The sequence below is a fragment of the Hesperophylax consimilis genome, chromosome 8 (assembly GCF_061612785.1).
Source record: "Hesperophylax consimilis isolate HC1 chromosome 8, BYU_Hcon_1.0, whole genome shotgun sequence".
NCBI classification, from domain to species: domain Eukaryota; kingdom Metazoa; phylum Arthropoda; class Insecta; order Trichoptera; family Limnephilidae; genus Hesperophylax; species Hesperophylax consimilis.
In genome coordinates, this window is record NC_142843.1 from 4,877,374 (window position 1) to 4,903,227 (window position 25,854).

The window sequence follows — 25,854 nt, forward strand, 5'->3', positions numbered from 1 at the left end:
TGACCTGCATAATTTTCAAATATCACCAGAACTTACAGCGTAATCTGTCACCCCCTTCAGTCATTTTATGTATTTGTAGTTTTTGCAGGACAGAAATAAAACTGGGGATGATTTTACACATATAGTACAAGTAGGTATGCAGTGATACTATTTCTGCTTTTCTAACATGCATTGTAAGCATAACGTCGGATCTGATTAATGTAAGAATATTGTTGCCGTTAAATGGTTTTCAGGATGACGTATTTTTGTGATGACGGATTTGCAGCAACGATACCGAGATATGTAATTTAGTTAAAACCTTGTTACAGTTTTGAACTCGATGATCAATATTTTTATTTGGCGAGCACTAACTCAAATATCTGTGTGGAGTTACATAAATCAATTTTACAGAATTTCACTAGCTCAATTCGGTGATACAAGCTCAATAAAGTTCAAGTGCACTTGTGCAGGCAGGTGTGTTGATGACAAAACATTCATCGTTAAGCAGTCTTGTTAATAATAAAAACCACAAATACTCCCACAAGAAAGAACTACATATCTACAACAGATCAATAGTATAAAAAATATGCCTTTTGAATTGCTTTATTGCTTGTTGATATTGTGAGTCAAATTAAAAGTATCACAAGTTCTCACTTATTAATTTATCTAATCTTCTATGTGTATACTAAGATAAAATATCTTTGTTAGGCATCCAATATCAAGATGTGATGTAAATGAACTAGTTTGAGAGAGAGAGAGAGAGAGAGAGAGAGAGAGAGAAAATAAGTTCCATTCTCTTAACATCCACAATCCTAAGATTTAAGGTAAGGACACACTGGGCCAATGTACGCAACACATTAAGATATCTGGATAACATATTATTTTTAACAAAAATAGATGCTTCAGAAACACACTGGTCACATGCAACGCAATCCTACACGTCCCACGCCGATCTGCGCTGTCCAGATCGGTGTAGGACGTATGAAAGAAATATCGCGTTGGCAGGCCTTCAAACGAGTTTATTTGACCTTTAAGGTTATGTTTACTATGGTATTTGATGTTTACTGGCATATGTTGTTCGTTTTGTTGTTAAAATTGGAGATAAACAACTAATAGATTTCATACAGAAATATAAACAACTAAATGATTTATAATGCAAAATCCATTGAATATTGCTATACCACAATTAAAATTTGCGTTGCGTGTGTAGGACAAGTGTGCAGGTTGGCCTGGGAACATAGTAATGCACACGTTGCGAACGTGGGCCCAGTATGTCCTTACCTTAACAGTACAGACCTTTGCACCAAGCATAACCAGTTCTGAAAAGGGATTAAAACAGTGTACCAGTTTGAAAGGTTGCGGAATAAAAATAATGCCTCCATTATTTGACATCAAGTAAAGTCACACTGGATATTGTCACAGTGATTCTAAATTAAGAAAATAAATACATAATTTCAGTTTAACCAACATTCTAAGTAGTAGTGGTGTACAAAAATCGTAGAGCAGTAATAAAATACTTTCATTTTACTAAAATAAGTAGCAAATTTTCATAAAATTCAGCTGATAAAATGGTAGTTTTCGTTCTACAGAATCACAACACCAGAACTTCAGTCATAGTGGGCATGGTAAAATAACGTTTTCCTATATCGGATTGGGCAAAATTAATTTGAAAATATTTTCGTTGTACTAGTTTCTCAAACAGTAGATAATGCTGTCATAATAGTTGCCTTAATTAATAATTAGATTATGTAACATTATTAATACTGAAATCACAGTTATCGACTATCTAGTAGAGATGAAGCGGCTAGTTCTACATTCCAGTTGGTGGCATGCAGAGCAGATTCACACTGCTCCTTGGAAGCCACTCCGAGCCTGCAATGAAGGACAAACTTTATGAACAAGTCTAATTTATTCAAAGTTAAAACTGTTAAATTTACACATAAGGTTAAATGCAACGCTCGTTATATTCTACGCGTTCATAGATGGCGTTAATTCATTTATTTGATTAAAATATGCTTTTTGCTTGGTATTGCTTTACAATATTAAGACATTGTTTTGTTTGTGCCCGAACATTCGCAATACGAATATGAATAAATAGTTTTGTTCGTAAAAAAACTCAATTCTTTCAAGAAAGGCATACAAAATACAATATTGGATTGAATCATCGACACAATATTGTATTTGTATGCCTTTCTCGAAAGCATTGAGTTTTTAAACGAACAAAACTTTTTATTTATATTCATATTGCGAGTGTACGGGTGCAAACAAATAATTTTTCTTAAAATTGTAAAGCAATAATTTTTATGAATGCGCCATCTATGAATACGCAGAATATAATGAGCGTCGCGTTTAACGTTATGATTCTAAATATTCATAAAAAAAAAATTGATTCATGGCCAAATTACTTAACTAAACTAAATAATAAAGAATTAATTTTTATCAGAGACACTATCTAGGTTACAAACCAATTTATTAGATTATTTGTGATCATAAATGAAGCTGTTAAAAATATGGGAAAAATTAATTGCCAGATGATATTGTTCATTCTGAATTTGAAATGAAATCGACAAATATGACGTTTAATAACAGGTCCCAATGGTCGTGTTGTTAAGATGCTGTTCGGTAAGACCAGAGATCCTGGGTTCGATTCCTAGTTGCGACCGTTATCTTGTTATTTTCTGCGTCTTGTCCTGTTTTGAATTATTTTTTTAATCAAAAGCAAATACATATTGTCAAAGTGTTGGATCTCCATCAGAGTGGAAGATACTCTCAGTATCGCCCTGGTGTAAGACCACCATTCAGAATTGAAACGTTGCTTGAAATGGCTTTAGCCGTGTTTGGTGACCAGATCTGAATAGCCAGGTACTTCCCCACCTTCCTCTTCCCCATCTCCCTCCCCTCCCCAATACCCTCAGCCTCACAACATACCCCAATTGGGGATGCCATAGTCTCACTGGCTCCAGACGGGAGCAGTTGGGACTCTTGTGCGGTATTACTGTAAAAAAAAAAAAAAAAAAAATCTCCAATCCGAAAAGGATAAAAGGGAGTAGATGATGAAGAAGTCTCCTGATGAGTTTTCGAACACCGTGTATAAAATCGTGGCATTTTGGTTTGGCTAACACTTCAAAACCATTCATATTAAGGTTTAAAAGTAAATCCCTCACTTCACCAGCTGCGTGAGCTTCAGATTCTTGAGCGCAAGCGGTATGTTCCCCTGCGCGGCGCTAAGAGCGGCCACGCAGTCAGCCCGGCCGCCGTCCCCCACTCCCGTCCCTGCCGCCCCCATCAGACTCTGCAGCCGCCGAATGGTCTCCTCGGTAATGGGCAACACTCCCCCCATGCCCGCAACACCCAGCTTGCGTTCTAACTGCTGCATTGATTGAGGACCACTGGAAGAGAAGAATTATATCATTTTATTTATATTCATTTTCAGGAAATCGACCATTTACATTTTATCAGTTTGTACATGTGTAGTATATAGCCAAAATAAAAACAATTATGGATTGATATAATATCTTTTTCTATGAAAACGGCAGCTACTGTAATGTCACTGCTTGTAGCAAAAATGCAATAATAATGTAACATTGACAGTAATTTCAAATCTGTTTCTATCATGTAGGTATACATATATTTAACTTACGCATCTATCTCTTGGTAAACAGGTTGGGGGTTACTCTGCATCAGTTCTAAGGGGGAAGGTGGAGCTGGTCGGTGTGGCCGCAGTACGACTCCAGTTCCTAAAGTGGTCCCGTACATGCCTTCAAACACCTCATCATAAACCCGGGGAGCAGAACTAACTTCCACAAATCCGGGGGCATCATTACTGTACAAGTGATATGTCCCAGTATATGCAGGCTGCGCTTCGGCAGTGCTACTGTATATACTGTAATGGTCGTTAATCTCATTATAAACAGGTTGAGATGCATATTGATTCATAAGAGAGTTCCGTCTGCCATTTTCTACAGTTCTATCGTACGTTGAATACGCTGATTCAGTCACCGGTCGAGGGAGAGTATTATTCCTATTTGATTTAAATTCACTCAGAGTTGTCTGATTTTGAATCATGGAAGGAGGTCTGTTGGACATCACAGTGAAGGTATGATTAGTCCTTATATTATTGTCTTGGGAATTAGCAGCGGTTGAGCCGTAGTCGCCGTATTCAGTACTCAATACATGCATGGTCTTTGTTACTGAAGTTGACGGCTGACTGTTATTTGAATATTGATATTCTTCCTTCCAGTTTCCTTTAGTTTCACCGTTGGAAGAATTGGAAGAATGATTCATGACATTAGCTGAATCTTGCCCAACGCTGCTGCAGCTTGAGCTCATATTGGATGGAAGTGTATTTGTACTATATCTGTATGTATTGTTTTGCGGCGAAGATTCGCTAGAACACATATTATTAGTGTTTTGTAGAGTTTGAGTATTTCGTCTCATTATCGCAGTTTCCCTTAATGTTTCAAGGGCCTGATATTTATTAGAGAGCTTATTGGACGGGGGCGGGGGACGAATACAAGGAATAGAACTATTATTTTTAGATTCATAGTGTGATTGTTCATTAACGTTACTATTCGCAGTTGCTTCTTTTTTTCCTAAATTTTTTTCTAGTTCTTGTATGAACTTTTGATCTATTTTAACAGGAGAATGATTCAACGTAAGAGATTCAATTTTACTAGCAATATTGTCATTGGTTACTTGCTTTTCTGAGATGATTGTAGATTCAGTCATGGATGTAAAATTATTTTCAAATCCGACAGAATTGTTATGTGATGTTTCGTTAGCCACTTGGGCTGTGGAAGCATATTTTGAGTATGGATTTTCCAGCACCATACTGGCTCTTGAACCAGATAAAGAATTCTGTTGGAATTCATTGATAGCACTATAATCTTGTAAAACTTGTGCTGGTGAATGACTCGGTGCAAAATTAGATGTATCAAATGGATCCTGTTCGTTTGCGACGGATTGTTTAGTCCCATATAAACTTGCAGTATAGTGTTGCAACTCCTTAACACTGTATGTATTATTTCTGCTTCCGTAATGAGATTGCGGAGTAGGAGAGGGTGTTATGGGGGGTTGTTCGAAAGAGCTGTCCAAGGTGGAGTGGTAGTGGGATGTGTTTGCGTAGCTCGGAGGCTGTTGATACGGAGGAGGCTCTGTTCTAGATGTAGAATCATAAGAGCTAGAAGGTTGATCATCCCAGCTTGTACTCTGAGCTTCAAACCCTGAAATAATTATAATTTAAATAGTAAAATATCAGACATAAATGGATTTAATCAGTGATAACATTATTTTATGACAAGTAATGATTGTGTTTACAAACCATCTTGAGGCACGTCGATGGGTTGATCGAGTATAGAATCCAGGATATGTACTCCGGGAGGCAGAGCGCCATGGTGGGATTGTGAACTGGAAGGTTTATCATCATCTGTGAAGAAATCTATCAGTACACCCTCGTTTGCTGGAAAGGCAATAAATTTAATGTGAACTTGGGTGATATGTGCAAACATCATTTGTGCAATTAAATCAAAGATCAAAAACTGGTTTAAATTGAAATATCCTTATTCGATAAATACGCATGATACAGAATGAAAATAAACGAGAGTCAAATTTTCATATAGGTATTTTGACCAGCCACAATTGATAACTTAACCTGTGGTGTCCCAGGAAATTCCAAGCTCAATTTCCAAAGGCTCAAATTCCAAAATCAAACGTCAAGTGTCCACTTAAATTTTTTTTGTGTCGCATTTTATAAGTATATGATAACAATTCTTCCAGATTTCGGTAGTTTATACAACTGTTGTTACTAATAATATTATTTTGTACAAGAAACCTGTAAATAAATAATGCTAAAAATATAATTATTCATTATGACGTAAAATTTTTTACATTTCTTACGAAGTTAATTTTCATCACTTTTCTTGGGTGAAATATTATAAAAATTACATCAAAATAATGTAGATAAAACTATCTTTCTGATGATATTTCAAATCTATTATTTCCACAATCAATTTATATCAAAAATAATGAAAGAAGACGCTTTGACACTAAAAACGCGGCAAATATTTCGTTGGCGTTCCACAGAAAAATTCTTTTTAAAAAATCTGAAAAGCTAGAAGTCATTCCGGTATTTGCTGCGTAAAGAACGAGAATAGCCCAAGCGATTGTGACCTTGTTCTTCATACAAATTCCTTATACATAAGGGTCAAAATCGCACATAATTTTTTTTTTTTTTTTAATTCGTAGATAATGTGCCGCACTCACATATGCGGTCCCGGGATATGACGGGTTAACATACTTAAAATAGTATAATTCAATTTCGGACATTCTCAATTACCTCACCGAATAAGATTAGAATATACGTATATTCATTTTAAATTATTTGTAGAAACCATTTTGTTTGGCTGCAAATCACTAGTAAATACATTTAAGCCCGTCGTCCCACAAGTCGGTAAGCAAAGGAGATTAACGAAATGCTGTAAGACCCTGCGCAGAAAAGTTCCACACTGAACTGTGCTGCAGACCGTTACCTTACCGTTTACTACAGTGAACTTAATTTTGTGCGCAGGGTCTTGCATCATTCGGTTTATGTCGATCTCTGTGGGACGACAAGCTTACATGTATTTGGTAACAATTTTTTTACTGTCCCAATGATTGACAAAATTTTGTTTTTTTCATATTTGAAAGGTTCCTGTTAAGCGCCAATTCTATCACATTGTAATAAGCTGACAAGCTAAACAACATGATAGTTGTCCCTTTCTGCTGATCACAATTTATTCAAAAGCTGAAACGGACTAAAGACGGGTTGTTTCGGAGAATTTGAACAATTCATCAAATTTCAACGTTCATTTACGGGTTCTGTGAAAGTCCTATTCAAATTCTGTTATTATATCATTATAGGCTAGTTGCTTGACAGAACTGAAATAAAAACAGAACTTAAAAATATCTTTCACAGAACTTGAAAATTAACTTTGAAATTTGAAGAATTGTTCAAGTTCTCCGAAACAACCCATCCTTAGAAACAGCAACCAATCTGTCCAAAAAAAAATTGCACCGAATGGGCATTTGATGACTTTGTCACATGTGAATTTCTGCAAAACAACTTGGACTAGGAATAGATATACTTTTGGCTTGTATATTCCTCTTAAGTAGGCGAAATAACTTACCATTTTGGGTAATCTTGGGCTGCGGTGGCCTATCTGGCTTATTCCTCTTGATGGACTGTTTGGAATTGTTGGTCAAGGAGGAGTGCGTGGGGCTGAGAGTGCTATCGTTGGTCAGCTTGTTGTAGTTGAACTGTTTGCTCCCCGTGTTGCCCCTCCGGAGGGAGGGGGGCTGAACCGCCTCAGGAGACCTCTTCTTGAGGCTTACGGAAGGTCGCAGGGTGCGGGACGATGGGCTGGATGGACAAGATCCACCTAAATAAAAAATATAAAATTTGGTTATAAAATTCAAATAACTTTATAGCCAATTGTTTATATCAACTGTCACAAGCCAAAAAGGTATCATTGACAAATCACAATATTTCAGGAGAGTAAAAACATATTTTTAATTTTTGTATACGTGAGAACTGTCAGGTATGATTTTAGATTTTCACGGCCAAAAGTATTATAGTGATTTGTTTTTGGGGTATTATGCCGTGTTGCGCTACCCTCTTTCTTTAGCCAACATTTCGGACAGCATTGCAGTGTCACTACGAAACATTGGCTAAAGAAGGAGGTAATGCAACACAGCATAATACCCCCAAAAATATCACTATAAGTGAGAACTGGCTTTTTTTTACTAGTGTGTAATTATTATGTAGATGTTTCTTTCACCGTAATTTTATATTATCTGATTTTGCTCCACTGAAGATAGTGATTTGAAACCTGTGAGTTTGGAACAGTCAATACGTGACATTTTGCTGAGAGATTATTATTCTGCTTCGGTTAGTGATTAAAATAGGGAGAGAGAGAAAAGCATTAAGAGACTTCAATTTAGAACTACGGAAAGGATATTTTTAGTGTGATACCGTGAGACATTCTGGCATTCTCTTTTTATGAATTTGTTGGGGTAAAAGGATTGGGGAGTATAACTTCCATTATGGGATGGTCAAATTCAATAGGCCTCTAAAATTAATTAATTTATAGCATCTGGTATAAAATGGTTTTAGTAATCAGACAAAGACATTTTTTCTATTTGTTTTTAATTTTATGTATTTCTTTATTATGTTTATTTTTTTGCCATTTAATATGTTGTGTAGGTAAAAAATACTAAATCAACATTTAACTCAATGGAACTTAATTGGTCTAGAACATATGAATGTTTATTGTTATAATTTTTTTACTGTACGACTGTTTGCTTCCTAAATAAAAAGAAATAAAATAAAATAAAAAAAATAAAGTATGCACAATTAACACCCGTATATTATTATGTATTTATGTACATAGTTTGTTTGTACCGTTGTTAAAAATTACAAAAACATTCTTGTCATCTTGTGAGTAAAAAAGTGGAGCTTCATGTTTACACAGATGTTTCGAGATCCAAGATCAAATATTTATGCACATGCTAGATTAAGTCAATTAGGTTAAATATATTGTGTTTTAGATTTCTACTGAATGGTTAACAAACAATATAAAAAAGATAATTATGTGTGTGGGTTAATATTTCAGTGAATGAACAGCAAGTGAACAAAGATACAAAGATACAAAAATATAGAAAAACTTTTTCTCTACCCATGTTTGATGGTATGAAAATACATAAAATAGTCATAAAATACATCAATAAAAAATATTAACTTTTTACTCCAGTGACGATAAAATATATAAATATAATAAATTAACAATTTTGACAGTATTTTACGTTAACATACCATCATTTTTGGGTACTAAAGAAGGATCTTTTAGATACGATTCTTCCAAAAATCCTGGATTACCCCACGATTTTCCAAACGGAGACCCGTGGCCTGTGTGAACAAAGGAGTTCTTCACCGGTCGGCTAATATCCTGCTGTTGTTTGCGTCCTGCCGAATCAACTATAGACCTAAAAGGAGAACACATAATGAAATGAATACATACAAACCACAAATGACAAGTACATGTTACACACATTATTTGGTAAGACGAACATTACAGCTGCCAAAAACAAAACGAAAACAATGAGTTACAATCACGTTTGAATGAGAATCAATATATATATATTTATATTATAAAAGTAAGTGTACAATGTGCATGCTGCTAAAATTCAGAAACGAGTCCCGCTACGAGCAAGGTAGTTATATGGTGGGGTAGCCCTCTATCCTCTATCCATGAAGAAACTTCGCGTTTTTACCTGAAGGGAGTGCTTTTAATGATATAAGGGCTGGAATTTTCACCCTCTAGAAACTTCTAGAACAGTCTAGAACATCCAAGAGTATTCGAGAGCATTCCACAACATTCCAGAACATCCCGGAACATTCTGGAATAGTCTGGAACGTTCAGGAACATCCCAGATGATAATGAACTAAAACGAGATTACAGGCCGTTTCCTGATGAACTTTTAGTAAATTCGTAATCGTGACAATACATTGGTATCTCTAAATAGTATAAAACAATGTCACTATCCACGTCTGTCTGTTCGTGCGCTTATTCTTCTAAACTATGCAACGGAGTTTGATAGTGTTTTCACTCCCATTTAGAGAATTTCTTCAGGAAGGTTTATATATACAATACATGGATATTGTATTTATTGAAAGTAGAGAAAAGTCGAGCAACGCCGCATACACCTCAGCTAGTTTTAAATAATTTTGACACATAAAATAAAGAATTGTGTGTATAAAAAGATACATGCTAAATACATAAGCAGGAAATAAAAGGAAGAAGGTCAATGCGACAATTCACCTGACAATTGACAAACTAAGAAGTACTGAAATATGAAGAAAATTATTCTGAATAAGGTTGTCTTTTTTGATGAAAATGCATTATATTTAAAGAGTCAATAATGGCTGTAGGTACAATTATTTTTTCCATATCTCAAAAAATGTCAAAGTTTGAGCTTTCATAACATAAGTGAACTTGGGTTAAACGTACACAATCGTGTCCTGTGACGTCACACAAGACATAATTCGAATGGCAGTGCTGCAGTATTGCTGTGCCAGTCACTGTATCTACCTTGACATCAACATTTTTACGGCTTATATCTTTGGTACCATTCGGTATTTTTCCAAAAATTCTAAAAATTTTGTCCTCAGCATGGTTTATTTAATATGATACATTTGTAAATGACATGAAATTTCTTTATAGGATGCAAAACTAATAGAGATTTCCCCATTCAGATGAAAATTCCCACAATATTCCTTGTTTCAGAATTCCCAAAACAAATTTTTGGGAATTTACCCATCACTAATCACGAAGAAAAAATGGCAAGTCAACAAGACTATAAAAAGCAGGAAAATTTAACACTTTTGCAATGATATAATAAGGAATGATACATACAACTCATTATTTAAGGTAAAATGAAGTTTAAAGAAGACGGACAACAGTTACAGACAAGTTAGTTCACAAATAAATTTTAAAATTACTCACTTTGGGAAGAGTCCAATATCAAATGTTCTCTGATTTTGTCCTTTCCACCAATAAAGTTCTGATCTTCCATCGATTATGATGATGCAGTCACCGGCATCTGCGGACAGCTTTCCTTCTTCAGTATATCTAAAATAAATAAAAATAAAATAAATAATCAGTACACATATAAATATGAATGCTTCTTTGTTTATCCGGTATGCGTTCCTATACCATTCATCTAATTTCAATGAAAATTTCTAGATTTGTTCTTATTAGTGTCAGGAGTGTTTAGAGAGTGATTTGAATGGTAAAAGGAGTCGGGGACGCCTGATGAGGACTAAACGCATTATCTCTGCATTGAAATGAGATACGGAGTAAAAAAAAAAATCAATATAATGAAGTTTTTAACATAAACAATGTTTATTTCATATATTTATGTATATATTGTATACTACATGAAGTGAATGGTGGAAAAAGTCGGGGATGCCTGAGGAAGATATGGCACGATAAAGTGAATCAAGTGCTTATGCACGGTAAAATTAAGCATTTGTGATGATGGAAGAAAGGCGTGTCAAGAGAATGTATGATACCGGAGACGCTTGAGGAAGTAAACAAATACCTAACTTGGTTAATTTTTTTACAATAACATTATTTTCATCTTAAAAATACACCTAGTTTTCAGCCAATTCACAACTTCAAAACTTTACTCCAAACCATTCAACACCACGAGCAACGCCAGGTGTCAACTAGTAATAATATAATATAGTATTCAATAGCTTTATCGAATGGCCGAATCGAAATCTAAACACCGGGAAATCTCCATTGCTCGAGTGATTATAACATATTCAAGGTTGATAATAAAGCACCATGTGAAAGGAGAAGAAGAATTAATTGAAATTACTTTTGGTTTGCGGTGACAGACACCAGTCTGGTGGTGGTCAGGTACTGCAGGATGGCTGCAAACGAAGGCCTTTCTTTGGGAGTCACGTCCCAACACTGCATCATCAGCAGGTACAGGTCGGGGGGGCAAGCATCGGGCAGAGAGAGGCGCTGACCCTCGCGCAGTATGAGGCGAAGAATCGCAGATCCATTTAAACCTGAAATAATTAATATAACAGTATTGGAAAGATTTATTTTAACAACAGGAAAAGTAATGTAACATATCTTTCAAACTCATCATTGACAATCATAAAAGAGACATAATATTAATTAAGTTGGGAAAAACCGATAGCATCATGCGATTCTATTGATCTCAAGTCTCAGAACAAACATAAATTGAATTGCTATGTATAAAATACATACTTATTATGTATTCACAGTAAAACAATATGACACATATTCTGAATAAATAATACTTATCTTAAATGTACCTATACATTATAAAATATAAGATCATGAATACATTAAAGAAAAAGATGATTAAGTAATTTGGCATGGCACATTCAATTATGAACGCCACCTGATTTTAAAACCACAAACAGGATGCTAGTGCCAAATAGCTATTGTTTTATATTATTGACAAAACCAATAGAATAGGCCTTGCAGAAAATTAAAGAAATCTAATATTAATCTAGGCTACGAAATAAATGTAGAAATACAGGAATCTTTTTTGTTATTTGTTTTTGGGGTGTTATGCCGTGTTGCGCTAACTCCTTCTTTAGCGCAACACGGCATAACACCCCAAAAACAAATAACAAAAACACTTTTGGCCGTGAAAATCTTAAATCATATTTTACAGGAATCTTCTACAATTACAGTAGAACCCCGTTAATTCGAACCCCGATAATTCGAAAAAACGCGTAATTCGAAATTTTCGCCAAAAAAATTTCCGCTGAAAATTTTTTTCATACAAGATTTTTTTTAATTCGAAATTCGTTAATTCGTAATACGAAATTTATTTTTGTCCGCGCACGAAAATTTGTTCGTGTAATTCGAAAAAAATTGATTTTTGCAAAAATAAATCATAATATTTCGTAAATCTGTATCTAAAAGTCAGCCGTGGCGGTAAAACGCCGAAAAATGTATTTTTACGTGGTTATACATCGTCCTAATTGGTATTATTATTTTGTAAATCTGAATCGATTTACACTGGAATGTAGAACTTTTTCAAATTTATTTCGAATATCCGAGTTTGAAGGGCCGAGAAAATACGTTTTACGCGGATATATGTCGTAGTTTTACGAGTTTACACCAAATATCTGAATTTAAAGGGTCGGCCGCGACGAAACTCGGCCGCGAAATTTCGTTTTACGCGTAAATGTATTGTATTTTTACGAATTTATTTAGAATATCTGAATTTTAAAGGGCCCGCCGCGACGGAAATCGGACGCAAAATTTCTATTTACGCGGAAATATATAGTATTTTTACTAACTTTACTTCGAATATCCGAGTTAAAAAATACGGCGCGACGAAAATCAGCCGAAAAATTTCGATTCACGCCGAAATATGATATATTTTTACGAATTTACTTCAAATATCGAAACTTAAAAGGCCGGCCGCGACGAAAAACTGCCGATAAAATTCGATTTACGCGGAAATATTTCATATTTTTACGAATTTACATCAAATATCTGAATTTAAAGGGTCGGCCGCGACGGAAATCGGCTGCGCATTCTCGATTTACAAGGAAATATATCGTATTTTTGGGAATTTATTACGAATATCTGAATTTAAAGAGCCGGCCGCGACGGAATACGGCCGCGAATTCCCGTTTTACGCGGAAATATATCGTATTTTTACGAATTTAAATTCAGATATTTGAAATAAAGGGCCGGCCGCGACGGAAAATTACAGCGAATTCTCGATTTACGCGGAAATATATAGTATTTTTACGAATATCTTAATTTAAAGGTTAGGCCGCGACCGAAATCGGCAGCGAAATCTCGATTTACGCGTAAATATATAGCATTTTTACGAATTTATTGCGAATATCTGAATTTAAAGGGCCCGCCGCTATGGTAATCGGCCGCGAAAATAAAGAAATAATTGGTTTTAATACGAATTTACAACTAAAATACCACCTGGATTTGAAGAGGCGGCCGAGAAAATCGATTTTCGGCGTTTTTTTTTTTTTTTTTTTTCATAAAATTTCGAATTACGTGGGAATTCGTTAATTCGAAATTTGATTTTTGATGTCCCGTGGATTTCGAATTAACGAGGTTCTACTGTATTTGCATTAGTTTTTATGGCAGAGATAAAAACCACATTATTGTATGTATGTGCTGTTGTCATTATCTACGGCTGTGATTGAAACAGGAAGAAATATAATCCTAAAGGTAACTTTTAAAATGGTTTTAATTTCAACTCTACCGGGACAAGAGAATAAAGAGAAGTTGAGATAACACAAGGAGTATGTAACGAGTTCTTTACCCATCCAGGGATCTTCCCCAAAGGTCAGCATCTCCCACAGAGTGACGGCGTACATCCAGACATCAGAAGCGTGGGAAAATTGTCGGGATCGTAATGATTCCGGGGCGCACCATGGGAACGGAACTTTTTTATGTTCAGTCATTACATAACAGTCGTCAGAGTCAGGCAAGACTCTCATCAAGCCGAAATCACCGATTTTTACCTGAAATTGAGAAGAGAATAGAGATATTAAAAGTAAAAAAAACATTTTACGTTGCACATAATAAAAACATTTTTACCTTTTATCATATTTCAAACTTGAGCTTGAAATTTGAAAATGCATGATTTTAAAGATAAACCCTGATAACATAGCAATTTTATATTAGATGTGTATTACGAAGAATGTGTATAAATTAATGTCATTTAATATTGTGTTGGAAAACATAAATATTTACCATATCTAGTGTTGACAGCAGAACATTTCGGCACGCAAGATCTCGGTGAAGGAACCTCTTCTGCTCTAGGTAAGCCATTCCCTGAGCCACTTGTACAGCCCAGCGACTTATCAGGTGCAAGGAGACCCTTCCGTTCTGCGCCCTGAGCCAATCAATGAGAGCCCCTTTGGGTGCCAGTTCACAGACCATCATCAGCGGTTGGAAGACTACACCATGCAAGCGAATAAGGTGTGGGTGGTCTAGGCAGTGCATGGCTTGGACTTCTCTTACAAAGTCGTCAAAGACTCCTGGCTGAGTGAGAGCATCTGCCTTGAGGACTTTCACTGCTACGGATAGCGCAGCAGATTCAGGCTTCCGTTTCCATTCGCCTCTGCGAACTACTCCGAAGGATCCATCACCCAACTTATCACCAAGCCTAAAAGCAATATTTATATTAGATCATAAATAGTTGTCCGTCGAGTAGTCTTCTTCCTTATCTACCGCTACAACCCTTAGGGGGTATTTCACTATCTCTGATTATGTTCTGACTAAGCACTAATCCGCGGATTAGTCATTTTTTCGTTTTCACTATATCTGAATAATGCTAACGCTCGGGTTAAAGTTCGATTTGACTAATCAGTGCTCGAACTTCACGTTAGGTGCTATTCCTCAAATCAAAGATGGCGTCAAAACATTCAGTTTTGACGCCATCTTTGATCTACAGTTTGACAGCTGAGAAGTGAGTCGAATTTTGTTGAATGAATTTGAATGCTTGTATGATCCATCCTGAATTATTTGATTGTGTTCAAAATAAGAAACAATGTATTAATATGACACGAATCTATCTAAAATGACCTGATAATCAACATAACATAACCAAACAAATGCACACTTCGCGGTGTGAGGACTGTGACGCATGACAGCCGTGGCAGTAGATGGAGTAACTGCAAACATTTTGCGATGTTGTCAGACTATTTCGAGTGTTATCTATCCTGAAGCTCGAAACAATGGTGAAACGGTCGCCGTTGAATAACGAAGTTATTCTGATCTTTAAAGCCAGCCAACGGATAGCTAGTCAGATATTTAGCCCGACATAGTGAAATACCCCCTTAGAGTCCTGGAAACCTCGGGAAACGCTACCACTCCTGCTAGTCTCCTACTATCTCTCTCCAGGTCTTCATGCGTTTAAATTTAGTCCTCCAAACAATCGTTTATCCCCTATCAGAGTCTCCTTGGTGAAAATCCGTGAATGTACCATATTGGTTAAATCCTCGTATTTCCTAAGAAGATTGCACAACAAAGTTCACATGTACCTAGGGACCATTAACATAATAAGGTCAACACAAGACCAGTGGCGGCCAGCTAATATGTGCTCCCGAGCGCCGAACAACCAAGAACCAACAAGATTTCCGACATGGCTAATCACAATACGAAACTCGGTTCGGTTATAATATCTCATTCAAAAGGTACCTACTTATTAAGCGCGCTTAACTTGCAGACCGACTTTGACTTGTGCCTATGTTCGTAGCAGTTCGTTTTCGATTGCGATCCAAAATTTAACTGCTTTGTCGCATATTCTGTGGAACAGTCGAAAGCGTGGGTCCATACCATTACATACTATTCTTTGCAAATAATACCATATCAAGAACGGCGTTCGGAGTTTTACCACCACATCAGAAGGAACGGTTTATTCAGTAGAAAGTTAAACTAAAACGCGTATGTTTGATATTATTGTCGATATCGTTGTTTCAATTTACCATCTGCTATTTTTCAGCGAATGTTACGCTTCTTCGATACAAGCATACAGGATAAAACTTGTCATTAAGAGATGAGTGATGGTCAGATTACTTATTATCAGTTCAGTCAGTACTCGCCGTTGCCAGGCATTGTCTCTTGAATTTAAAACTTTTCTTACTCTGAGAAAGTTTTGAAGTTTAATTGCAGGTTATATCGATCTTGTATATCAATTATTAATAAGGCATATCAATTGCATGTTATACTAATTTATGATTACTTTTGTGTTTGTTCAACGTATAAATTAAGAATGAGTTTGAATATGGAATACATTAAGAATAATAGGTCGAGTTTTGAAAACAAAGTGATAATAAAAAATGCCGGTCCACCTAAAACCTGAACTGATAATAAAATAAGAGTGCAAATCTGGATCGAAGAAGTTTATTCGATCATTTAACAAAACAATGTATAACAAAGCTTGTAGCTCTGTGCATGTGATCAATTGAATAGTTTATTTTGTTTTACGTGTTTAATTTACGATGTTGATTCAGTTTGGACAATCAGCGGTGTTACTGATGTAACTCACCTTTCTGAAAAAATCAAAAAACATAATTCTTATCATTTACATTTACAAAAAGTTTTGAGCTTAAAGGTTTTAGGAAAAGTTGACATCAGAATGCAATTGGATTCAGGCTACCGTGCCTAAGGTAAACACCATAATGAGCTATTTAATAAAAATCGATACAGGTCAAATTTCCCAGAACATGATTTCAATGTGACGCTTAAAACGTATGACTTCCTAAATAAAGTTCAGTACCTAAAAGGTAAACTCTGTGCAATTTACGCCCGCGACGATTTTTCAAAAGCTAACGGCGCTTTATCAATTTTACAACTTTTTTATAGTACTTGTTTATTAGAAAACTTTCCCGAGACTGTGAAATTACTAAAACTTTTGTGCACCATTCGTGACCTTTGGAATGACCTCAGTTGAAAGCTAAAGATGTTTCTCAACGTTAAAAAGAATAAAATCTTTTAACACGTTGAGCCAGGACAGACTGAACGCACTATCAGTGTTAAGCATTGATAGAGGTCTTTGCTAAACAAAATGAACAGAGAATAGAACTTCTTTATAAATAGGTATGTACCTTTATTTAATTTATTTTATGACTTAATGTTGTAATCCGGTGAACCCCCACATATTTTGACCACCGGCCGCCACTGCACAAGACGATAAATCATGATATGAATACGGGTGGAAGTTGTGTCACACATTGCTTTGTGTTTCCATTGAATATGATTAGTCTTATAAAGGAACTTACGTAATATCCTTCTCCATGATGAGACAAGTGAGACTGACACTTCCAGCATTAGTGACGGGGACAGGCTTGCTGGGGGCGCTAGTTGCGCTGCTGGCGCTCTGTTTACCCCCGCCAATTAGTTTACTGAGTATGTTCTTCTTCCATTGGCTCATCTTTTTCTTCTTAACCGTGTCCATTAATCTACGAATGCCCGGTTTACTGAGACCAATCTTTTCCAAATCATCCGGGTGAACATAATCAAAGTGAGCGAGCCTAGACACCTGTATTTAGATAAATAAATACAGTTATCATTTATTTAATGTTTTATCAATTTATGTAATAAATTGAAGAAGGGCTCTCAAGAACAAAAAATAGCTACATTAACATATGTGAGTCATATTAGCGTTGATTACTCTGTTGTAATCTCTCCTTCTTTCTCTTAAATGCTGCATGTCGCACACAGAAAGGTTACAACGTAGCTCTTGGTGGCAGAATTACTCCTCACTACTGGAGTGGTTATTTGTTGATTATTTTTATCATTGCAAGTGGTTTTTGAGTATATTTACAGTGCTGGTTCTTGAACATAAACATTAAATTTATACTACATTATTGTCATATATTCTAGAGAGCCAAAAGGATTGATCGGGTTACAATATTAAACATAGAAATATAAAATCGGGAACAAACCTGCAACTCATCGCGAATTCTCAAATAAAATTGCTCAAGCTGCACATCCCTCAGCAAATCAGCCAGCCACTCAGTATCAGCGTAGTCTTCAACCATTTTGGAAGATTTCGACTACACTTCCTAAAACCAAAAAATATTATCCACAACCAATCCGAGTAATATAAAAATGCATTTTATTTTATAATAACATCAAATTAAGTTCGCTCGAAGTTGTTTTGAATAATTTAGACAGAAGATGAGAAGATGCGAAGAAAAGAGAAACGGGAGAAGACTATGTAAGACAATGACTTAATGTTCAGAAATGCAAATTTGATTTACCTTAGCAATAAAAAGTGCTCGCCGCAATCGCACCGAGCACGATACCTTGTAAATGTTTGCACGGCATCCAATAAGCTCACGCCCGAATAGAATTAAACAAGTAATTGTTTAATGTGATCTCAAATATAATTTCAAGGTAACTTTCACGACCATTATGGAAACTCATTTAGTAAATCTTTAAACAATTGTTGTCATAATAACAATTTTAATAGTTAAATAAAACTTAAATCGTTAAAACAATGTTAAAAACAATAAAAAACAAGAATTATAAATAAAAACTATTGTAAAACACGACAAAACGTCAAAGCCTTCTGTTATTTTTCTGTGTTTATTAAACCATAGATTGTAGATAGATTCGCACATAAATATACCACTCTCGATTAGCACAAACACGACAATTTTATAATCGAAATCGAAATATTACCCTGCGACACGATGAAAAAAAAAATGAAAAAGTCGCTCGGATGACTGATACAGACAACGACGCTGTTTTGCATGATTCGGCGATGTCTTTTAAGGAGAATTATGACGACGACCTTTCCTTTTATTTCAAAACATAAAGCGACTTCATTTGAAAAAAATCTACTACTAAAATTTTATATGATACTCTTTTCAAACTGACGCAGCAGTGTGCAATAACTCACATATTCCAAATTATAAGTAATGTGAATATTTTAGCATGTCGCTAAACTGAATATAAATCATAATTTAATGTATTTTAAAATTGTTCATATTTCACGTAATATGACATATTGAGATCATACTACTCTCCCAGTCCTGCTGGATAAAAAAATGAAATAAATAAATTAAAAATAAAATTACCAATACATAAAACTATAGAACTTACAATATTTTAAACACGTGATGGGATTGATTTAATCAATAATCTATTTTAATGCATAAAACAAAAAAATAAAAACAAGTTTACCATACACTTATAAATAAAAATGTTTTCAATTGATTATTTCGCAAAGAATGGACTTTATTGTTACTATACCCACGCGAAAAATAGAATTTTATCGTTACTCGCCAAAGCTGTTTGTACTTTCGTTCGTATTTTGGCGTAAACACGAAACTGGAGAAGGTCCAAACTCCCAAAAATGATGCTTCTTTATAACATAAACAAGTGCCCGGGATTTTCAAAAAGCATTTAAATAACAAAAATTATTTTACCTTTAGTACTTAAAACAGATTACTTACTCATTTTACATAGTAACACTTTCATGCAGATTTCTACCCCAAATTATGTTGACTGATGTGCCATCTGTATCTTGGAATACAAAACACTCATAAATTAGATTTCCCATTATATTTTTAGAAGGACAATTATTAATTAAAACTACAGTTTTTGCTACATTTATTAGTCATACAGTATCAATGCGATAACAATTTGTTGACACGAAACTGGAGAAGGTCCAAACACCCAAAAATGATGCTTCTTTATAAAATACGAAACTGGAGAAGGTCCAAACACCCAAAAATGATGCTTCTTTATAACATAAACAAGTGCCCGGGATTGTCAAAATGCATTTAAATAACAAAAATTATTTTACCTTTAGTACAACAGATTACTTACTCATTTTACATAGCAACACTTTCTTGCAGATTTCTACCCCAAATTATGTTGACTGATGTGCCATCTGTATCTTGGAATACAAAACACTCATAAATTAGATTTCCCATTATATTTTTAGAAGGACAGTTATTAATTAAAACTACAGTTTTTGCTACATTTATTAGTCATACAGTATCAATGCGATAACAATTTGTTGGTAACTATTGTGCCCGTAATGGTTCGGAGTTGAAAATAATATTACCACGACGAAAATATTTTTACGTTAAATATAAAGAGGAAGCAAGTGAACATTACAGTTATTGCAATACTTTTTAACGAATCTAACAAAATACAACAACTCAAACGGTGTTCAATTAGATATTGATAATGTTTTTATTATAAAATAGTGTCGTTTCTTCGAAAAATGTCATTCGTAATATGTTGTTTTGATTCAAATGAATCTCATGACATCATTGAAGCTATTGTGCAAAAGTGTACAGATCCAGGATGTAAGTATTTATATAATATGTCGTACAGAATCTTCGAGTTTAAGGCAATTTATTAAATTTGCTTTTCTTATCGATTAACATTTTCGTTTTCTTTTGGGTTGCCGCGGAAAATAAGTGTGGCCAGTGGCCAGTGTAAAAAAATAATTATTTTATTGCACCTACCCAAGGAATGAATTATATGTTTTCGTTATAATTGAAGCAATATTTTTCGTTAGACTGCAAAAAAATTGAGAAAATATATGAGAATTGTTTTTTATAATTAATCGTAGTATAATCATGCATAATTAAAAAAATGCTTCAATAATGATATAACGGCTAAACGTTGCTGGTAATTTTAAACACAACAGCCGTATATTATTAAAAGAATGGTACACTGCGGCTTTTGACGCAAAGGTTAATGTCAAAAATATGACATATCTGGAAGATCTTTTATTCGTCTTTTGATTTTTTGTGGTTTTTTGTAGTGTTTAGGGGTTTATTTGTTGGTTTTCACTAATTAAAACAGACTTTGGCACACCAAAATATTCTTACCAATGTAAAAGACAATGTGAACACAAAAGCAGTGACATCGCCCTCCTAAAAGATGTTTCTCGTCTGAGTCATTTCTTGTTGTCTACGGCTTAACAGACTTAAAATGTCTTTCGGTAAGTAATTATAAACAGTTTATCTATTTCTCTCGGCCAGGATTTAAATATTTGATGGGTTTAAGGAGTAATTATGATTAAATACATTTTAGTTATTCATGTAGGTACCATGTACCTAATATGCATTCCTTTTTTGTGGATGAAACTTCACAGATTTTACAGGTTCAGCTGGTTATACATTTGATTCGTGACTAGTGTTAAGCACACAATGGTTAAATCTAATGAAAATTAATATTAAAAAATAATAATTTACACAAAATAATACAGAGTATGTAAAAACTTTACCTACTTTTTACTATATACCTCTTATTATGTATATATTGTACAATTAGTATTGTACTATGAGTATTGTACAATTAGTATTGTACAATTAGTATTGTACAATTAGTATTGTACAATTGGTATTGTACAATGAGCATTGTACAATTTACAGTACAATTGAAGAATTATTGACTGCCAGGTTTATGTTTTCTCCAACCAATCCCTGTTAAAAATGACCAAAAACAATGTAGTTGTACCTAAAACAGTAGTTAATTCAGATTGTAAAAACACAAACTAAAAAACATTTTATTGTATTTTCCTGGAATAATACTAGATTTAAAAAAAGGTGAGATTAATGTTTCCCATTTTGAAGTAAATTCTTTGACGGTAGCTTTGTAGCACCATTTTTATGAAAAATAATCTTATAATCCATAATCTTATTAGGAACGCTAGGTCTAAGGTATTATCAGCATCTTGATGCCTTGGCAATTTGGTGTCCGGAGCGGACTGCTCCTATTGCACCCGCATATACCTTCCATGATTGCACCTTCCAGAAATTGTGCACCGCTTACTGTATATAACTTTTTAAAAATCTTGTTAGGCAAGTACTACTCTAGGCAGCCACCTCTGTTCTGACTCCCCAAATACCTGAAAAAACCCTCGATTCTGTGCAGAAACAGGCGGCCCGTATGATAGATTCTCCTATCATAACAGATGGATTGCTGTCCTTGTTCTACCGGTATTTCAATGGAAGATGCTCCGAGCAACTAGCGTCGTTGATTCCTTCAGCACCAGTGCATAGTCAGGGTTGCGATGCGCTCCAACATCTATGCATAATTGACATTTGTCGCATGAGAACTGATCTTTTCTACGACTCGTTCTTGAGTTTCTCAGCTCGGCTGTGGAACGATTTGCCCGCCTCTGTCTTTTCTTCCTCCTACAACCTGCGTCTCTTCAAGACCCAGGCTTACTCCTTCCTTTCCACAAAAAGACCCTCCATACGGCATCCCCAAAGATGACATAGGCCCTGAGGGAAATTATTTTCCTTAGGAACTCCTGGGCGTACATGTAAAAAAATAAACTCTTTTAGTATCATAACGTAATAATTTGTGATTCATTATTTTAAATTTGAAAATATTTTGAACCTTCATTCAATTGTTTCTAATTTGACATTTAACAATATTATTTTATCTGTAAATTCACATTCATTACAATAAAATGGGCTTAGTTTGTTACTGTTATCTTCGATGTTGTCTGTAAATAATGTTAAATTTATTTTTTACGTATTTAACGAAGAGTATTTTTTTAAACTTTGAACTGTCTTTGTAAAATGTCAACCCCCCAAAAAATATCATTAATTGCCTTGCTGTGTGAGTAATTCTAATACAGTAGAAAAATTGATAGTAAAGATTTATTATTTTTCTCGGTAAATTTTGGATAGGGCCTGACACGCTTATTACGAATAATTTTTAGAAAAAAACTTTATATTCGCCTTAATTACAATAAAAGAAAACTTTTTGCATTTCGGGCGGCGGAAAATTATGCATTTTGATTTTCAATTGCATAAAACCAAAATTCACTCCGCGAATCGATGTGGCGACATTAGGAACGCACTGTTATGTTGGTATCACTGATGCATTAACAAGAGCTAAATACGACCGTTGCTATCTTCGTGGGATACCTAGGTTTGTGTAACATGGTTTGTGATACAAAGGAAAGTGCCCCTTAATAACGCCTGCTCGCGTCAAGGCAAGAAAAACATCCCAGTTTTCAACTAGTTTACCGGCTACGCTAGGTTTGTGTAACATGGTTTGTGATACAAATCCATTTGTCTTCCACGAAGTTAGCCATAGTCGTATCTATGCAATGTATCAGGGATACCAACATAACAGTGACGTACCTAATGGCAGCTGATTGCCGCCGCATCAATTCGCAAAGTAAATTTTGGTTAACGCAATTGAAAATTTAAATTCATAATTTTCCGCCGCCCGAAATGCAAAAAGTTTTCTTTTATAGTAATTAAGGCGAATATAAAGTTTTTTTCTAAAAAATATTCGTAATAAGCGTGTCAGGCCCTATCCAAAAATTACCTTTTTCTCTTATTCCGCTTCACTCTTAATACGCAATATTTCACTTTCAAATAAATGGATTTAGCTTTATTAATTCAAAACATGATTTATTATGTCGGGGGAGACGGAAAAATACGCACTTTTAATTTTAATTTCGTTTATTAAGTCACTTATGCGATATGTCAATTAGTATGCGGCGCTATTATAGTCGCAGCCGACGGCGACTATGTTCATATCAAGAGTTGGATTATATTCATAATATCGTATTAGAGTTAAATCCCAAACCAGTCTATACAAACCTAGCGTAGCCCACAAACTACTAGAAAACTGGGATATAACTCTAAAGGGGACGCAAGCAGGCGTTATTAAAGGTTCCCCAACATTTATAGTAACTTTTAGTAATAATATAACTAAATTCAAGTATTAATTCAAAGTAAACATTCCATATTTACCGTGAAGCGGAATTCGTAACCTTTACCAAAGATTTTTTCAATCTACTCACCACTATGTACTTACATTATTGCTGTCAATAAACGTAAAGTGGTGTAGTTATAAATAATAGTGCTTTTTAATTGAGTAATTGAACTTCGTAAGCGTGTTACCGGGTTGCATGCTAGCATTAAATATTAATTATCTAACCGCTAATATACCAAGGTTACAAGGCCATGGTATAAACGGCATGGCTCTTTTTAGGTTCATGTCTACCATGTACTGTAGGCCTGGCAATTATGCAAAATTTAAAACATGACGTGACGTCAATAGGTGTTTTAATACATGGAATCTTACGCTGGGTAAAGTTGCAGAATTCCTCTTCATGCAATGGCTCTTTAAAAAAACAACACTTGATTTCAACTTTAATGTTTAATGAAAACAACTATTTAAATGGGGGGTTTAAGTAAACATGCACAAAATAGGTTTTTAGGGTGTTTTTGGGTTATTTTAATAATTTGTGCATATTTTATAACCTTCAAACTTAACTTTGAGAAAAATTGAATTAATAAAAATAATAATAATTTTTATTCCAGGATGTGGGGAGTTTAGTGCAATCCCACACGTCCCATACATATATACATATTTTTTATTCAATAGGCACGTGAAAAATGGAAAAAATATATGTAGAAGAATAAATGAACACAGTAATTAACAACTATGCAAGGCGTGGTCTTGAGTGAGCTTGGGCCCAGTGCTCACTCAGGAGTGGCGTTTGGTGCTGGTAAGCTGCGGTCACCAACGTGTTGGCGGAGGCCATTAGCCGCATCCTGGCTCCAGTGACCCGGTGTCTCATCAGGCCGGCAAATCTATTTAGTCCTAATTACGTGAACATTGTCTATGCACTGCTGTATCTTCGGTATCCAAATATGATTCTACAGGCGTCGTTATATTGAATTGGGAGTCGTTCCATCGAGCAAGTTCGGTAGTGACACCATGTCTCACACGTATACAGGGCAGTACAGAATGCTTTGAACAGTATTTTTTTAACGGTATTGCGGCATTTGCAAAATCTGCGGGCAATTATATTAGACACTATGATGCATAATGCATCTTTTACCATCTCTTGTTATTTCTTGTAGAAATTAAGTTAAAACCAAGTGCTATTTATAATTATTTTTTTTCATATAATGCGTGCAGCGGAATTCGATAAGATTATCAAAATAACCAAAGATATTAGAAGAACGAGATATGCTATGTTGGCCGCCGGACCGTAGCCGGAGTACTACCTAATTAGGGTACTTTGAACGGTATCGGGACGTGTATGCACAGAAATCTGTTCTATGTATTAGTGCGGATACCTTAGCGCAAGCGAAGGTGTGCAGTAGTATTGGTGAACAAAACCGGCGATACTCGGCAAAACAATTCCACTCAGTACGAACTGCGCATAGCACATCTCGTTCTTCTAATATCTTTGAAAATAACACTTGGTTTCAGCTTCATATCTACAAGAGATGACTATTTATGCTAAGGAAATGAAAAAGATGCATTAGAGTTCTATTTTTGTCAATCAAAGTTAAAAATGTCGACAGTACAATGGCCATGTTTTTTCATATTTGTATGATCTGAGTTAAGTATGAAGTTTAAGAAATATGCATTAATTACTGAAATAACCCAAACTAAGAACATAATAACCTATTTTGTGCATGTTTTTCCATCTCTCCTGACATATATATATATATATATATATATATATATATATATTTTTTTTTTATAGTAATTCAGTTGAAATGAAGTGTAATTTTAATAATTGGTGCATTTAAAGCGTGAAGTGGAATTCTGCAACATTACCTCTCTCTGTGATTAAATTATGACAGGATAATTATAGTTTTTACCCTACTCTGAATAGTACAACATGTGCTAAATACTGCTTGTACTGGTACCCTTTGTAACCAATTTAATAAAACGACTTTTATCTTTGTTCCACTTTTTATTGGTAGGTTATCTTCAAACTGGCACCCATACTACATTACCAAATCTACGGTATTTATACAATTTTGGGTGTCAGGGT

General features: G+C 34.9%; 2 protein-coding genes across 6 annotated transcripts in view; one reads left to right on the top strand and one right to left on the bottom strand.

The window, feature by feature from the left end:
• Positions 1-255: 255 nt before the first annotated feature.
• On the bottom strand, positions 256-18,611 carry Ack (activated Cdc42 kinase). 3 transcript variants are annotated; one of them, XM_089634802.1, is made up of 13 exons: positions 18,317-18,611; positions 17,999-18,118; positions 17,333-17,592; positions 14,301-14,715; positions 13,867-14,068; positions 11,398-11,593; positions 10,518-10,643; positions 8,891-8,997; positions 7,143-7,394; positions 5,300-5,437; positions 3,620-5,201; positions 3,144-3,368; positions 256-1,851 (listed from the first exon to the last, which is right to left on the bottom strand). In XM_089634802.1, exons 2-13 carry the CDS (start codon positions 18,092-18,094, stop codon positions 1,755-1,757), a joined length of 3,696 nt encoding a protein of 1,231 aa, XP_089490928.1. In that variant the 5' UTR covers positions 18,095-18,118; positions 18,317-18,611; the 3' UTR covers positions 256-1,754. The 3 variants fall into 3 exon arrangements, with proteins under 3 accessions (XP_089490928.1, XP_089490927.1, XP_089490926.1); XM_089634801.1 differs by having other exon boundaries at positions 5,300-5,404; positions 8,828-8,997; XM_089634800.1 differs by having other exon boundaries at positions 8,828-8,997.
• A 1,516-nt stretch (positions 18,612-20,127) lies between these two features.
• stmA (Protein EFR3 homolog stmA) overlaps positions 20,128-25,854 on the top strand; it is a 37,331-nt gene continuing 31,604 nt past the window's right edge. For 2 of the 3 annotated variants that reach the window (XM_089634803.1, XM_089634804.1), the window contains exon 1: positions 20,128-20,380. In XM_089634803.1, coding sequence (XP_089490929.1) covers positions 20,296-20,380 — 85 coding nt within the window. In that variant the 5' untranslated portion in view covers positions 20,128-20,295. Of the gene's footprint in view, positions 20,381-20,772; positions 21,025-25,854 lie in introns of those variants that run through there. The other variant, XM_089634806.1, reaches the window with a different exon arrangement.

Bases quoted from the DNA above. Each gene is read 5' to 3' on its own strand.
- Ack (XM_089634800.1), bottom strand. From the start codon at position 18,094: ATGGTTGAAGACTACGCTGATACTGAGTGGCTGGCTGATTTGCTGAGG. The intron at 14,716-17,332 runs GTAAGTTCCTTT...TATTGCTTTTAG, and splicing joins ATCATGGAGAAGGATATTAC to GCTTGGTGATAAGTTGGGTG. The intron at 5,438-7,142 runs GTAAGTTATTTC...TTGCCTTTCCAG, and splicing joins GCCCAAGATTACCCAAAATG to CAAACGAGGGTGTACTGATA.